Source organism: Cinclus cinclus, chromosome 4, assembly GCF_963662255.1.
Source record: "Cinclus cinclus chromosome 4, bCinCin1.1, whole genome shotgun sequence".
Classification (NCBI taxonomy): Eukaryota; Metazoa; Chordata; class Aves; order Passeriformes; family Cinclidae; genus Cinclus; species Cinclus cinclus.
In genome coordinates this window covers 22,432,818-22,449,574 of record NC_085049.1, presented here as the reverse complement: position 1 = coordinate 22,449,574, position 16,757 = coordinate 22,432,818, and the positions used below count along the sequence as shown (strand labels likewise).

Genomic DNA, 16,757 nt, shown 5'->3' with positions numbered 1-16,757 from the left:
AATAGATGAAGTGAAATGGTTCTTTCAAACCACTTCTGAATGAACACTTGAGAATTCTTAAATACTCATTTTGCTGGACAAAAAGAAACGTAATCTTGAGCAATCTCTTATGTGAGATATAAATGGATTTTTTGGTTTACTTAAAACAGTAATTTAACAATTTTTTTCTGTGAGTTTTTATATTCTAAAAAGAAAAATATCCAAGAGCTGTAACAAAGTTATTCTAGAGAAACTTTTATTCCCATTATCATATGATTCATAAATTCCAGTAGTAGAGTAGATATGATAGGACAAGATGGAACTTGGAAATAACTGTTGGGATTCTCCTCCCAAATTAAGACACTGAGTGGTATGTGAAACTTGAATGCCACAGAAAATGGAAGGGAATATTCTGCAAGGGTTTGCCTGACAACGAATAGCAGAGCATCTTTGGTTGATCAGTGACACAAAGCAGATTGTCCCAAAAACATTTGTAATTTCTGTCATCTTGGAAACACGTCTGAAACAATTAATGTTGGATGTTGGTTAGAAAACAAATGGATTTGGGTGGATGGATTAGAAACCAAATGACACCTTTTTGTTGTTGTTAAGTTAAAATGTTTGGTTGGTAATCAAGATGGTATCATGAAGTTGGGTTTTCCCCTGATGGCTCTGTTAGGGTTCAACGTCTGTAATGGTGTGTTTATACAAAAATAAGAATGATGAGTGTGATAAATAGTAAGATTAATAGCACTAAGTGTGAGAATTGGGCCATGTTACTTTCACACAGCAAAGATGAATTTGTGTCTCAGTCCTCAGTTATGTGGTTTAAAGAACCTTGGGTGGAACCAAAGCCTTGCAAAGAAAACACACATGTAATATGTACAATATCTCATTTCCCTGAAGATGCTGTTCTCAGTCAAGTCACTCCTAAAATTCAGCGTTCATCCAGATTTCTCTCTGGGACTGTCAGAATCTACGGCCATCTGTGCTGCACTGACTCTTGCATTCAGCAGTCTCAGCAGCAGCAGCACTTTTCTGCTTCTCAGGGCTTCCTTACCTGTCTCCTCAGGAGGAACATTCTGTGTCCTCTGCAGACACACTTGATGGGGACAGAGGGTCACTCACACTGACCAGTGCAGGGTGTGTTTGAGAGTGAACTTTTCCACCTTCTGTGTGCAGGTCCCTCGGTAGAGGGAGAGAAGAGCTTTGTCTCCTGACACCTCTGTGGTTTTCACTGTCACAGAAAAGTCATGGCCTGCTGCCAGAGGTCACCCTCTGTCCCAAGAGCTGCAGGGCACATTCAAATGCATTTCCACGACATCATCAGTAAAGAGACACTTTAGGTCTCTGACTTGAGGATGTGTTCCACCTCAGGGCTGTGTCTCAGTTTTAAATATCACCATTCCCTTGCCATATAAATCTTTTGGTTACTATTGGGAGAGTAGAAGATGTAATTATTCTGGTCCTCTCAAAATATGAGTTTCAAAACATTTGAATTTCAGTGGTAGCAGCAAAAGCTTAACAATTTCTTTAGAATATTTTAAGCTCTTTAATTATAGATATTTTCTAAAGGAAGTTCTGAATAAGCAGTATGAGAAAGTTGGAATGTAGCATTTATAAAGAGTGCAGATTCCAATTGAGCCCTGAAGTACAGAATTGAAGACTCTGTGAATTTAATTTTAAATAAAATGTGATCATTTAATTTGCAGCATTTCTAGGGAGATAACTTATTCTGAGGGAGGTCTGTGCTTATAAGATGTTTCAGTTTGAATTCTATGATCTGAAGATCTGTCAGTCAAAATTTCATACCATTAGGTATACATAACAATGGGTACTTTCAATTCCCTTTTCAATAGTTGTAACTTAGACTCTTATTCAAATTACTGCCCTGCCTAAAATGTCCTCATATTCAAGATTTAAAAAATAAATATTTGGAGCAAATATATTTGAAGTAGGGAATACTCCCATAAAATGTAGTTTCTTTACACCTGTAATGTGTGAAATAACAGCTGAAGCTTCAGCTAGGAATAGCTTTAAATTAGTGCAGTCAACAGCTACAGATTATTTAACTTGTTTTGATCTTAAAGGAAAACATAGAAATTATTTCCTCTTATTATTATCCTCTTATTGTTATTCCTCTTAAATCTTATTATTAAGTTTTATTTTAATTTAATATTTTAATTTACAGATTGTTTTTAAGTGTGGAACAGGCAGGTTGGTAACAATATTGTCTGTATTGAATTCATGATTTGTAGGTGTAGAAGAAGGGATTACAGGGGACCTGACTCCTGATAAATCACAATTGTACTAATTACTGAAGAGGAGGAACAAGCTTGCCCTTAATGGGTCACAGCTGTGACTAATAAAGATAAGTGTGATAAAAGGGGTGGGTTGGCTGGGGAGGGTTTTTGGAGGCAGAGGGCCTGGTGGAAAAGGATCTGAAGGAGCCCTGAGGAAGAAGGACCAATCCAGAGAGACACAAAGAAGAATGCAACAAGGAAGAGAGTTGCTATAGTAAAAGATCTACTGTGAGCTCAGTCTGGGACTGATAGTCAGAGCTGATGGTGGAGCCTGCAGTCATAGCTGAGCTGGGTGAAAGCCTGTGCTTAGAGTCTGCAAACCAATACTTGCAGTCATAGTCCAGCAGGAAATAGCCAGTAGAGTCTACAGTTGGACCCTACAGCAGGAGCTTGCTGTAGTCAGTCAGGATGGCTAAGATGTAAAGAAGAATAAACTAGGACCCTTTTTACATTGTTAAATGAGTCTGTGTCTTGGCTCCTTTCTACCCCTAAAGAGAGGTCTGCTGCAGAAATGATTAACACTAGTAAATAGGGAAATACTTCTACAAGGATTAAATTGTGAGAAGGCAAGAACTGCATAAGACCAGCAAATAACTATGGGATATTTCACTGTAATACAGTAATTGGGTTTTGTGTCCTTGTGAGTCAAAACATTGACTACAATTCAGAAGATGTTTCTGTTTTTGCTCTTACTGCAGTTTGTGTGCTTTGACCATTAACAGTTATGAAAAATAAAAATGTTTTCAGACTGGTTTATTTTCTTTAATAGCCACACTAAAACTGTACTTCCTTGTTAAAATAAATACTTTTACTATAATGACAGTTCTGAATCCCATAATGGAATGTAACTCTATATATTTATATTACATGATACATTCCCTATGTGTAATTCTAAGAATTTGTATGTGTTAGGAGTTCTCCCTGCAGAGCTAACAAGCTGCCAAATTACATTTCACTGACTATTAATTGTTTCAGTTTAAGGTCAGGTTCTTCTTGTCCTTAAAAAAAAAAAAAGGCGAGCAGTGTAGAAGGATCACTTTCAAAGATATTTTTGTCTTATTTTTCTTCACTGTTATTGCTGTACATTTTGTTCTTCAGATTTACTGAATGAACAGTCTAGTGTTTCCAGTTGTAAAAAGTTAAATGCATCAGTATTGGTGTCTTAAATTTGGTCTTGGATAGCTGATCTCTGAACATATTCACAAGGTGTAGATGGTATCTCCAGCTCAAAAACATGTTAAAAATACTTGTGGGCACAAGGATTGTGTCAGATAAGCAAAAGAAACAGACTAAGTCTTATGAGAATAAAGAAATGCTTGTCAAAATAGTTTGCCGTAGAATACTGAAGAACTTTGCTCTCTTGGCTTCATTTGAACACAACTTGTCCTCTTGGGTGCTTTCCCATAGGTGTCCTGGTCACATCCCTCCTGGATCAGCTGTGGCAGCGTTTGGGTCTCAGGTGGTCATGAGAAGCAGCTCATTTCTGCATTTTTCCTGCTGTCATAATCTTCCTGCTGCAGCTGTGAGGCACAATTTAATAGCTATTAATTAATATATCTACTGTGCAATTCACTCTTTTGGGATCTCTGATGCTTCCCTTCCCCAGACAACGAGGAAAATGTGTTTTCCAACCTCTTTGCCAGACCTTATCCCCAATACCCTCTGTATCAGCCACACAGACTTGAATGAGTTTGGAAGTCCACTTTTGTTTTTGTGTATCTTTTGAAGAAAGCCTTCAAAAGAAGGGAAAATAAAAAAAAGGCTGTACCTTATTTCAGGAACAGAGCCCAGGAGAGATGAAATGTTAAAACAAAGTTGACCCTGCATTTTAAGAGATGGGAGATTTCTATGATTTGGGTTGAGAATGAGAAACCCCTGTAGGATTCAGTTATAGGCTGCCTGTCTTCCTTGTTTTGGGGCCCTTCCAAACCAAGCCATGATTTTGTAGTGCATGCTGGGCAATAATCTGAATATTTACTGCATGGCTGTAGATTGTATGTCATCTAACTGCCTGGATGCTTCTCCCTCTTAAAGGAGAAGAAATAGAAAGATCAGCCTTTCTAGGCATCAGTTCAGTATGGCATTTCAGGAATAAATGGAACTACTGCCAGCAACAGATCTTTTTCCATGCATATGGAAAAGTCCTTAAAGCCTCTACTTCTTACAACAAACCTTTTGCCTTCCATCTTACTCAGCTGAATGGACTAGAAGGTCCCAAATGCTTTGGATTGGAAAGGACCTTAAAGATTATCCAGTTTCAGCTCCTGCCATGGGCAGGGAGGGACACCTTTGACTAGCCCAGGGTCCTCCAAGCTCCATCCCTTTTACTGTGAGCCATTCCCATGAAGAAAACTGAAAACTAGTCATGAGTATAACAAAGCAGAAATATAAAAATTAAAGTATCTAGATTGGTAGCATTAGTTTGGTGTTTTTATGAATGCTTTAATCACAACACAGTCACTAGACATTTAAAAATACTATTTGGATTAAATTGGCAAGGAAAATTTGTGCTTGCTAGGTGTGAAAGGGGCTGGGCTGAGCCAATGGAAATCACAGCTCACTATCTGAACAGATAGTGAGGGGCACCAGCACTGCAGGGCTTCTCTCCTGGGCTCCACTAATCTCCATTTTCTTCTGACAGGTCCTGTCTGTGTGTGAGGAGACCCTTGCAGCTCTGTGAGTTAGTCCCTGACCACTTTCTGAGTCTGTCAACAAACCCACTTGTCAGAGAGTGCCAAGCATTGCACAGGTTCAGAGAATGGATACTTGCTTGCTTTATAAGTTATTTCATACAAAATATTCAGCTACATATTCAGCTATAGGCTGATATGCTGCATTTAAAGAAGTTGATTTTGCAATGTCTTCTGTAGTAGACATATCTATGACACTGTAGAAAATGTTTGGAGTTTGTTGGGGGGGGGGGGTGTTTGGATTGTAGTTTGTGGGGGTTTTTTTTGTTTTGGTTATTTTTTAGGTGAGTGCTACATCCTTCTCGTTTGCTAGGACTTAAAAGGAGGTTCAGGCAGCTGGGTGGATAACACATCCTCATGTGCCTTCGAGAGAGTATGTTTAATAGTTTCTCTCTGCATGCTTTCCAGCACCACATGCTTTTTCCCAGTGCTATGTGCCCACAACGGTGTTGGTATTCATTTACATCCCCATGCTGTCCCATCAGCCTTGTAATGAATGATTGGGTTCTAGGGGCTGTAAGGCCTTATGTGTACTTTGGCCTGCAGGCTTATCTAAACAAAAGAATGTACAACAAACAAAGGCAGAATTAGTGCATTTTGAGTGCTGATTGTTTCAAATCAGATACACAAGAAACCAGATGCTGAAGTTTATCTGAAACACTTGCAGCACAATCTGTAACTACAGCAGGAAGAGTGCTCAGCCCTTTTTGCATGGAGTTAATAATATGTCTGCAACAAATACAAATTTATTCTTATTCTTTAATTCACCTTTTCAGATGCTTTTTTATTTCTGTTCTGCTTGCAAACCACTGCTTAATTAATTTTGGTGTCATTCTGCAGGTCTTCTGGGGGCAAAATGCAATTTTTGTACATCGTCCTGAATTTAAATCAGCCACATCTCAAATGGTGATAATAAATTTAGCCACCTAAAATTAGGTACAGAAAGTAGCCTGAGTTTTTTAAACTGTACTTGTAGCTCCAAGAGTTGTGTATGGGACAATGTGTGAATGTGGCATTTGCAGATGGCTTACATTCTAGTGTGTAGTAAGGATGTAAAATCACAGCTTCAGATGCTCAGATTTGCAACAGTTTTACATAAAACTAAAGTAAAAATATCTTTATCTTATTTGGAGTAGTACTGAGTACACTCCTGATACTACTGTAACACAGTAATGAAGAAAAATTCTTATAATTTTGGTAAAGAAATTACTCAGTCCATGCTGATTATGTTTTGCTGTATTATTCCAACATGACTCCTCAGAGGAGTACAAATGCCATTTACCTGCTGAGATGAATGATACTAAAAACAAGTTGAAGAGGTTTTTAAAAGCAGTCTGGTGTTGAGCTGTCAGACACTTCCAGGCCTCTGGGCTTTCATAAGCTGTTGATTTTCCTTTATTTTTCTCAGGAAAGTAAGGATTTGGAGATGTCCCAGTCTTGGCCCCAAACCAGTTTGCCTTTATGCAGCTTTACAAATATAGTGTTTTTAAGTGAGGTGATAAAAGTTCCTGACACAGGAAAGTAGACAAGACATAACAGTGGGATCTCACAGGCAGTTCATCCCTGCAGATAAAGGAAGTGTTACTGTCCCGGGATTTTCTGTCAAAATGCGGCCTCACATATAAAATTAAATTGTATGTTTATGTCCTATGTATTGATGATATTGAGTTGAGCAGCCTGGCATTATGAGAGAGAGGGTTTTAACAGCTTCTGGTCTGAAAGTGATGAGGAGACAGTGGCATTGAAAGAAAAGAGACCTGCTTTTTCTATTTTTTCACCTTCTTTATCTGAGAAGAGGATAGTGCAACACTCTCCTTATTATTTTGTCCTGCTGTTGATAGGCATTGGCTGTTTAGGAATGACCACAATAGTGCAGCCATATTTTCTGTTGCATTTGTGACTTGAGAGCTAGCCTTTTCCCCATGATACAAAGAAGTTAGTGTTATATAGATAAGCGCTCTAAGTTTAGATAAAGCCAAACAGCATTACAAAAAATATCTCTGGGTTACGTTTTGATGTGTTTAATTTAATTTTAAATTAAATGTAAAGATATATGAAACTTTCTTCTTGCTCTTTGATTTGATCAGTTGTTCTGTTTCAGGGGTCCCTGGGTCTGTGGCATCCACTGGATTTTGTTGTACTGTAGTAGATACTGTTCTGTATTTTCAATTTTCTGCTTTCAAATTTTCATGCTCAAAGTATTGTATTTTTTATGGTGAAACCAATACAGCTTCTTCATACTCTGAGTAGTAACACAGTAACAGGGAGGGATGGCTCCTCTTCTTTTCCCTCTTCATATTTCCTTGCCTCCCCTGCTTAATCCTCTGCAGCATCAAATGTAGGGCATTAATTCCCATAAAGTCAGTTTGGACAAGAAAATCTTATGAAAATAAATATAGAGAGGGAAGACAGAGTTATTCTGGCTTGAGCTGCTGTTGCTACAAACTACCATCTGTACTAGCTGGGCCTTAAAACTTTGAGTTTTATTTCTGGAAAACATCACTGCCATGTGTTGAATGTATTATAATGCTCCACTTTTCCTCAAAGTGAAAGCACTATCATGAATTATTATTATGAATTACTTTATTGCTCAGGAGCTTATGGCTTCTTGACATTTAAAAAGAAATTGTTCTTCTTAGTGTGATTTTTGGGAATTTTGATTTATGACTGAACATTGCTGTCTAAATGAGTTTTGGAAGTTCAAGGAAAGTGAGTTAATTTCAAAAACTGAGTTGGTTCCGGAAAGAATGATTTGAATAAGAAGATAACTGCTCACAATTCTGACAGTCACTTAAAGGACAGAAAATATGTAGAAAATACTGTGTATTACATGCATTTACCATTAGCATTCATTTAGGGACCATAACATATTATACATGTGTTAATATTTTAAAACAGAAAAATGTAGAATTAATAAGTTCTAAAAGCATAGAGGGAAATCAGTATTAAACAACTTTTATTTGGGTTGCATGGATAAAACAAGTATTCCCTGCTGATAGCTTTAATACTTCCCAAAACTAATACTTTGAATTGAGTCAAGTGGCTTTGAGAGTAGTAGGGAATCACATATTATCACCACCCAAATATGATGAGCCTCAGAGCTGTGAGTTATGCTTTAACTTGATATAATAGAGCAACACTTCTGTGAGCAGCTCTTTTTTTCTCTTAATACTTCTGAGATAAATATAATCTGCAACTAAAATGGCAAAAGTTGTTCTGTCCATGGATCCAAACATGGAAGCATGGGAGGGCAGAGGGGAAGCAGTGAGGCAATCTCTGAAACATGACCCGAATACTTAATTTTATGGTGTACACAAGTTCCATTCAGCTCATGAAATCAACTATGGAGTATGTGTTGCACAACTTCTGTTTGTGTAGAATACATAATCACATAATTGTCTTTTATCCAAATGCTTGCAGGAGGAAATGTACCCTCCTTGTGGAATGAGACTGCCACAGATAATCACAGCAGTCCTCATCAAAGGGAAAATTTGAGTGCTTTTGCCTTAGGTAATGACACAACAGAAGCTTGTCCTGCTAGTGTAGGTAACCAGGCAGAGGCTGTTAAATCCCAGGATGAGGTTCCCCCATCCCTGGTCAGAGAGCAGGCTCCAGGTGCATTCTGCAGGAGCAGCAGAGCTGCTCAGCACAGCACAGGGGAATCATGAGGAAGTGAAGGTTTCAGAGCTGGCTCCTGCTGTCCCTCCCCTTTGCTCAGAGCCACCGTGTTGTGGAGCACATTGCAGTAAGGAACACCTGTCAGAAAAGGAGTTAGCAAGCTGAATGGAAACAGTTAGGGTTTTCTGGGTTTTTTAGGAGTGCCTGGATGCAGAATGCAAACAGTGGTGTGATGAGTCAAAGAGGAGTTTGATAAAGTGGTAATAGACCAAAAACCTAAAATGACAGGGCTAAAATATAATCCTACGACTTCTCATGGCAAATGCATTGCAGTAATTTTAGTATATATGCAGTGCTATGAAGGAGACAACTGCCATGAGTTAACTAGGCCCTTCTCTGACCCTTCCAGCAGTTCATTGTGGAGTAGGAATTGATAGCAATGCAGTTTTCCTGGTAATCTGATGTGCCTTATATGGGCACAGTGATTTAACACTGCCTTGGCCAATTCCCAAGTTTTGCTGAGTTCCTATGAGGAAAACCTTCCTGTAGCTTGAGCCAAAACTCCCCCAGTTGAATTTTGCAGGTGTGATCATGGGCCATGTTATTTATTCAGAGATTGGTGCTTCCCAAAGCCATACTTCAAATATTGGATCTGTGTGTTTCAAGATTTTGGCAAAGTATGAGGCCACATAGTTCTCGTACAGGAAAAATGTCTTTTCGGAACAAATGCAGAACTGGCAGGTCTCACAAAATAAAGCTCCTCTAGAACAGCCAAAGTGTTTCAGTAGTGCTGGGAGAGCTCAGAAGTTCATGCTCCCAGTGGTAGGAAGATTTGGGTTTCCCCTGGAAGCACACCGTTTATTTGTGATTAAATGCAGCAGAAGTAAATAAAATAGCCTTGTCATTTTATGTCTTTGTCAGTGTTCAGTTACACTATTTGGCAATTCTATTCCATAGACTTCATTTTCACTCCTTGCCATTTGGGTAATGGCTCTTCCAATAGTAAGCTCTGGTTTTGTAGGCTTTTTAGTATTTACCTTGAATGCAATCCAGCTAAAGTGTTGTTCTGGAATTAACTGGGTATTTCAACAGTTTAATTTTCTAGGAGACAAGGTTTCTTATTTCTGTCACATGGGTTGTTATCACAGCATATGCCAGTGACACTGTTTAGTCTTTACTTGTTATGATGCTTAATTTTAGTGGTTCACCCACACACACATTTTGTTCCTCCCTTGAATTCATGTATCATTCTATCTATTTTCCAAGTTAGACTGTCAGCTCATGTGCCAAACTTTCAAGGATAATCAGCGTTAAAATGTACAGGTAGCTTCCTTAGAACCTGTTGGGATCACCTGTCACAGCTTCCTTAGAACCTGTTAGGATTTAAAAGCAATGAATTAATTGTTTTTAAATCAGAGCAACTTAAGCAAATATACTTTGTAGGTTTTGAACCAAGTTAATGTAGGAAAAGATACTGAAGAGAATAGAATTTGCATCAGAAATAGCTCTTGAATATTGATGCATCTGAACTTAGAAAGGCGGGTACATGTACACTGCATATTTATAATTAAGTCAGCCCTATATTGAATGGAAATGAGTTTTGAGGGTAGATCTTTAGAAAAAAAATGTATTTTATCACTTACAGGGCTAGCTGCACTTCTCTGATTTTTGTAGTGTCTTCGTGAAGTCCTTCATTAGTTGGCCATTATATGTTTTCCAAATCTGTCATGAACTTTGTACCTTTGTAACACTTGGAACTTGAACTAAACCCCAGCACTGCTTTTATCCACCATGGTTATTCTGTAGAGCCAACTTCATCCAGCCATCTGAGGCTTCCTGGTTCATAGGGGAAATTTGGAACACTGGTAGTTATAGTGACCAGAGAGCACTTCGGTGTCAAGTATTCTGTTTGTATGATAATAGCATTTTAAGTAATAGTTTCACAGGTATTAAAGCATGCATATCACATGGTGTTGAGTGAGGGAATGGAAATCTGATCGTTTGTATCATCATGCCCACATTAATATTGCAGATATGGTGAATTTCTCTTCACAGGAGACAGCCCTCAAGAAGACAAACTTTTCTTCTAAGAGGTTCCTTGTGTTCAAACTATGTATGTGCCATGTCAAGAGCTTGTGGATTTGTTTCCCTAATGTATTATGATCTCTTTGAACCTTTTGTGCAGTGAGAAGACGCTCGGAAGGGCACACCCCAGACATGTCAAGGGTCAACAGCTTCACTGATGACATTGACTTGGGACCCGAGGAGCCCCTGCTGCCAGTGGCATCTGACGTGGCACAGTGAGTGAGCAGCAGCTGCTTAACTGATCACATACATGCTCGTTAATAATGAGGGACACCTGCCACTGAGTGAGAGCTAATCTTCTGCTGGCTGGTGCACTTGAAGTGGCTGTGATCTTGTTTAACTAAATATGAACATCTCCTGCGAAAGGCAAGTTTACCCTTAGGTCTCGTGGAAGTAGCTAGACACTTGGAAAAGCAGCACTTCTCTGTGATGGGTGGCTTGCAGTCTCGGTGTCTTTGTTTTCCCACTTTTTAAGGCAGCTGACACCATTCCTGAGAGCTGTGAGCTTTGCAGACTTGTAGACTTCTTCATCAGATTAAGATCTAAGGCAGTCCTAATATGAATTGATCATGCACCTAAATGAAATAGTCATTTATAGATACAGCCTGAAAATAGAAAGGCTACTTCATGTAATATTTTTTATAAAGAAGGCACACTTTTAAGGAAATGATGTTTTGCAAATATGAAAGTGAAATTATTGTCCAGGACAGAAAATATCCATCAGGGAGTTCACTGCAGTTGTTGAATTGTTGCTTTTACTTGGCTTAGAAAATATTTCTGGAAATAAAAAAAATAATCATGTAGGACAACTCCATATTGTGCTTTAGCAGGATCTTGAGTAACCTTCATTCTTCTGTCCTGTAACATACATGTCAGCATTGAGCACAGGGATTCTGGAGAAAATTTCAAATGTAAGGCAAAGCATTAAAGCATAGCAGAAGGTCTGGATGGACCACAGTATCCAAGTGCCACAGCAATGTTTTATCTCCCATCAGAAACTGATACAAATAATGCTGGTGAGGAGATTTCCTGAGTTAGCAGGCTCATGAAGGTCTAGCTGATGTTTGGATGTTATGGTAATGTTGGTGAAAAACCCACCTGAGATCACTATTACAAGAGAAATTATGGGCTTGCCACTGGAAAAACCCTTTAGTAAATATCTGAGGTTAAATTAAAAAAAGAAAAAAATTTGCTTGCCTTCAGATAGGGAAAAATATCCACAGTGGTGTTCAGGATGAATTTGAAAGCAATGTGATTTCCATTCTATAGTGTGATTGCCTTTAAGAGGTTTTCTTTCATATCCTATGTTTACTTTCTGTCCAGGGAACTCATATAGATGATGTGTCTGCTACACCTATAGTAACTGGACTATACTTTCATACCAGATACCCTGGTCCTTTTATTTCCCCATCATCTAATACTGGCCTTGCTTTCAAATCAGAGAATTCAAAATTGTTCTATCAAATTGGTCTTTTTTCTTCTTTTTATTCAGCACAGTGCAAGCAGAGGGTTTTGCATTTGAGGAAATAACCCCTCAGTTCTAATCTTATTTCTACTGTTTAATACATTAAAAATGATATTGTGAATTACATTGTGTAGTGCAAACTGTACCTGCATTTTTAGCTCCTATTGGTCTTCAAATGTGTTTCTCCCTTGTGGGGAAAATAAGGAGTAGCAGAAAGTTAATTAAATGCACAAATGAAAAAAGAAATTAAAATATGGAGAGATTCAAAATATTGTGCTACACAGTTTAAAGTAATATACTATGAAATCATTAATTCATTGATGTGGGTATCAGGTGCACAGAAACAGAATGATCTTGCAACTGAAATTGCTAAATTAAGAATTTTTATACTCTAAGCCCTATGATAAAAAACATATGTATAAATTCTACATTCTAAATATTTGTAAGAAACTTCAAATGCATAGAAAATATAAGGCCGAAAATTATAGATACAAAGGTGCCATGAAGGAACACAGTCAAAACAAGACATTTCATCTAGTTTTCTGCTTTTAAACTGACCATAGCAGTTTTCACCTCTATCACTGATCATCTCATTTCTGTGTCAACATTTCTACCTAGTAGGTTGCATTCATTTAAGAGTTGTCCTGATTCTTGAGCAGAATTGTGTAGTGTCTCCTTATTTAAACTGTGAACTTTATGAGAGAAGCACAGAATGTATTGTCCTTATGGATCCAGGTTTAAGCTCTCAGTTCCAATGCAAACAGTAAGATATTAACGTTGCATTTGCCTGATACACACATCAATATTAGATATACTCAGTGTCATTATTTATCTTGTCTTTTGGCAGAAGTGTAAGCAGGTAAGTCTTGGTGTGTGCTGCATTTGCTTTGGTGTGTGAATTTTCCAAAACAGCATGACTTCTACTTTTCACTTAAGTCAACAAATCTTCATCCTAGAATCATAAAATAAGTCAATTATTAGAAAAAAATACTTCCAAGGGTAAAATATATATATATATATATATATATATATGTATATAAACACACGGTGAGCATTCCCAACTTGCAAAATAAGTGAAAACTTGGCTTTCAGATGTCAGTTCATGCCAGGATCCAACGTTGATGACAGTTTCATGTGAGGCACTTTTTGAACTCAAGTTTGATGTGCAGCTGCCAAAAGCTAAAGTTTTGTTTGTCTTCAGCAAATGTTTTAAGCTAATAATCCTGCAGTAAACCTTTATTTCAAAGTCTTAACTGGTCATTTTTAAGCTTCCTGTGTTAATTATTAAACATGGTGCCCGGTCTACAACTGTAATGTTTTGAGGGTTGTTTTCTGTAATGAGAACAATAGATGCTTGTAAAGTTTGCTCTTCTGGATGGATGACAGCAGAGATGCTCTCTCGTGACAAAAGCTTTGCTTTAGGCCACACTCTCTTGCAAATTGCCTCCACTGTGTGGGAAGGGAAAATGATATCCCAGGAAAACAGATTTCTTGCCCTTGAGCTTCGTTGCTTTAGACAAACCTCTGTCACACCGATCTGCACCTAAGTACTAGATTCACGTCACAGTAACTCAGGTAGGTTTTGCCAAGCGAGCACCAGGCTGCTTGAAAACTGCTCATATTACTGTTTAAGGTGATATTTGACTGAAAGCAAACCAGTTCAATGTGTTGCAGCACTGCCCAGTGGTGTCTCAGTGGTGGATGCATCGACCAGTGGAATTCTGATGTGAGTGGTCTATACAGGCGTGGAGAAGCTAAGCTGCCCTGGTAGAAGCTGTCTGTAAAATCAAGCAGCAAACTGTAAAATGGAGCTTGAGAGACCTTTCTGTAGAAACACAGCTGTTTTGGATCCCTTAGACAGCTGGGGTGATCTTTGCACAAATGTGAACAAGGCCTGAGCCAGTGGACAAAAGCATCACATTCAGTTGCTAACTCTGTGGCTGTCTGGAGTTTTTCCTGAGTATCTCTAGCCCATTTTCACAGGGGCCAAAGATCCCATGTGCTGCTAACCTGAGTAGAGCTCTGTTGGCTTATAATGGCTGCTTCTGAAGTGTCCAAAGTTGAATAAAAATTATGCTAGAAATTAATCAATTCTGACAGATTAAATAAATATATTAATTTCAATCAGTTGATGAGTTGTTCTATTTTTAGCAATAAATGTTTGGACTGCCTCACTGCCTGATATAATTACTCACCTAGTTTTTCAAATTCTCTGATGAACAGTCAGAAGGGAACTCCCTTAGTGCATCACTGGAGTTTTGTAAGAGTAAAGGAGAACCCAATAATTTTAAGACTTAATATTTTAATTTTTTTCTCTCCAGCTGGTTCTATTTTTATTGTGATGACATGAACCCTTGGCCATGACAACATTTTCTGTCATACACACCAGAGTTAACCTTCCATCAGGAAAGACAGAATTTGGCTAATATACTCCACTGAAAGATTACACCAACCTGGTCCCAGATTTCCCAGTCTCAGGAAGAATATACACAGCAGCAGCTTTAGAGGCAGACATCCTGTTTTTGTTTTTCAGAGCTCTGTGGTTTGAAGTTGTGGTGTCTAAAGCTCTTTCCACTGTAAGGAAAAGCAAAAGTACAAAATTCTATATGTCAGCATGGTTAAGCAGCTGCGGTTGAGCGTGCATTTTGTGGCTGGCTGAGGTCACACGGAGGTAAATGTCAGCTGGTCCCTGGAGGGGAGCAGGGCAGGGCTGCAGCTCTGCACCGCTGGAAACCTCTGCCAGGTTGAGAGATGTGCATCTGTGCATCTCTCATCTGTGTGAGATGCACACACAGTGTCCATGGCCAGTGGTGGCTGCCCCCAGGGCACAGCTGAGCAGCAACTCCTCAGCTGGAGCAGGCTGCCAGGGAGCAGAGAGCTCCACCTGCTCCCCACAGGGAAACTGAGCCTTCATTACTTTTTGTGGGCTGAGAGTGAGACCTGCAGTTGCTCTTTTTTTCTGAGGCTCTGTATTGCAATTTATCTTCTTTTTGCCAGGGTCAGGATTAAATGTTATTTCTTCAGTTATTTTGGTATTCTTGTTTGGACTCAGATGTTTATTAATTCTTATCTATATTACAGTGAGTTCTACAGCACTTCAAACTAGCAAGTTAAAAATGGAGATGTATTTCTCTCTCTACAAGGCCTTTTAAGGGCCAGCTGTCCAATTAAGAAAGGACACCTAAATTATTTTTACTTTTAAGCCCATAAGTAACCACTCTTGACCCACAATGTGGAATTTTCTATCTAATTAAACAAGAATACCTAGATTCATGAAGAAGAAGAGGGAAGCCTCCACCCTAAAACCTCCATCTTGCTATGTATATATTACTGTACTCTAAAACCCTAAGTTTTCCACCATGCATCAAACTACACACTCATGATCCCAATTCTGTCATTCAATGTTTTTTTTTTTTGGAAGCCTTCTCCATGCCCTCAGGTCAAAACCAGGTTTTTCTTGGGGGCCAGTGCCTGTCAGCACAGAAAGCCTAAAATTCTCAGTTTCCAGGTTCCAACAGCTCTGTCCACAGCAGTGTCAAGCTGTGTTTAGGAGCCATGGGTTTAGTCCAATCCTGGTTAAAACAGTTCTGTGCAGAAATTTAGAAAGCATGAAGGTATTTGGGTTGCATTCCTATGCATGAGGGTGTGGGTTGTGGCTGTGAAAATGACTTCACTTCTTCAGTTTGAGGTCTTAAAGTAATGTAAAAGAAGCACAGACCTGAATGTGGGAGCAACCTGATATCCACTGTTCTCACCTCCTCCAGGTTTTTTTATTTCAAGCTCATAGCACAAAATTGGCTCTTAGATTGTACAAGGAAGATTTCAACTACAAAAGGATTAGCAGGAAAACCCAGCATTAAAATGTGGTTATTAAACAATCAAGGGGACCCTGAGGAGTGGGGAAAAGATAGACCTGAGGTGAGGCAATGGATGCAAAACAAACCTCTTCTAACACTGGAAACTGAGACCCCGAGGGTGACTCAGTGCCTTGCTGTGTGTCATCACTGGTGAATCTTGATACAAAAAGAAGATCCCAAATTAATCTCCAGGCCTTTCTGTGAGGATTGAAGCTTAATGAAGCCAGGGGGTTGGGTTCTCTCTTGTCTGTGGGTGTTTGTGCTCGCTCCAGATTGCCTGGAAGGACAGACCAAAGCTACTCCCCTCCTCACCAGAGCTGGGTTCTGCAGGGATCGGGGGGTACCCTGAGCACTCCTGTGTGCTTGGGTGGAAAATCAAATTTGTATTCAAAGGAGGATGCTTCATGGTTAGTCTTGGAATCTAGCTTTTGTCTTGAAAAACAAGGTTAGGAACAGTGTTTTTTTTGTTTGGTTGGTTTTTTTTGGATTTTTTTGTTTGTTTTGTTTGGTTTTTTTTTGTTGTTGTTGGTGTTGGTTTTTGGGTATTGGTTTTTTGGGGTTTTTTTTGTTTTTTTTAGTTTTTTTTCTAGAGGAAATAGGTTATCATATGATTGGCAGGTATGAAATATGACTAATTTCCTTCATTGCCCACTAACACAGAAATTTTGTACAAAGTGAATGGGATAAATGGTAAAACTTCTGCTAGGCCTTAATGCTTACGTTAGGTGCTATCAAAGAAAATGGTCATTGTTTAACCCTT

The 16,757-nt window shown here is 38.8% G+C and overlaps 1 protein-coding gene across 1 annotated transcript in view; it reads left to right on the top strand.

Annotated features, from left to right (window-relative positions):
• The window catches only part of LOC134043457 (potassium voltage-gated channel subfamily KQT member 1-like), a 408,991-nt gene that overhangs the window by 60,175 nt on the left and 332,059 nt on the right, over positions 1–16,757 (top strand). The window contains exons 11-12 of the mRNA XM_062491792.1: positions 10,776–10,890; positions 12,988–12,999. Coding sequence (XP_062347776.1) covers positions 10,776–10,890; positions 12,988–12,999 — 127 coding nt within the window. The remainder of the gene's footprint in view (positions 1–10,775; positions 10,891–12,987; positions 13,000–16,757) is intronic.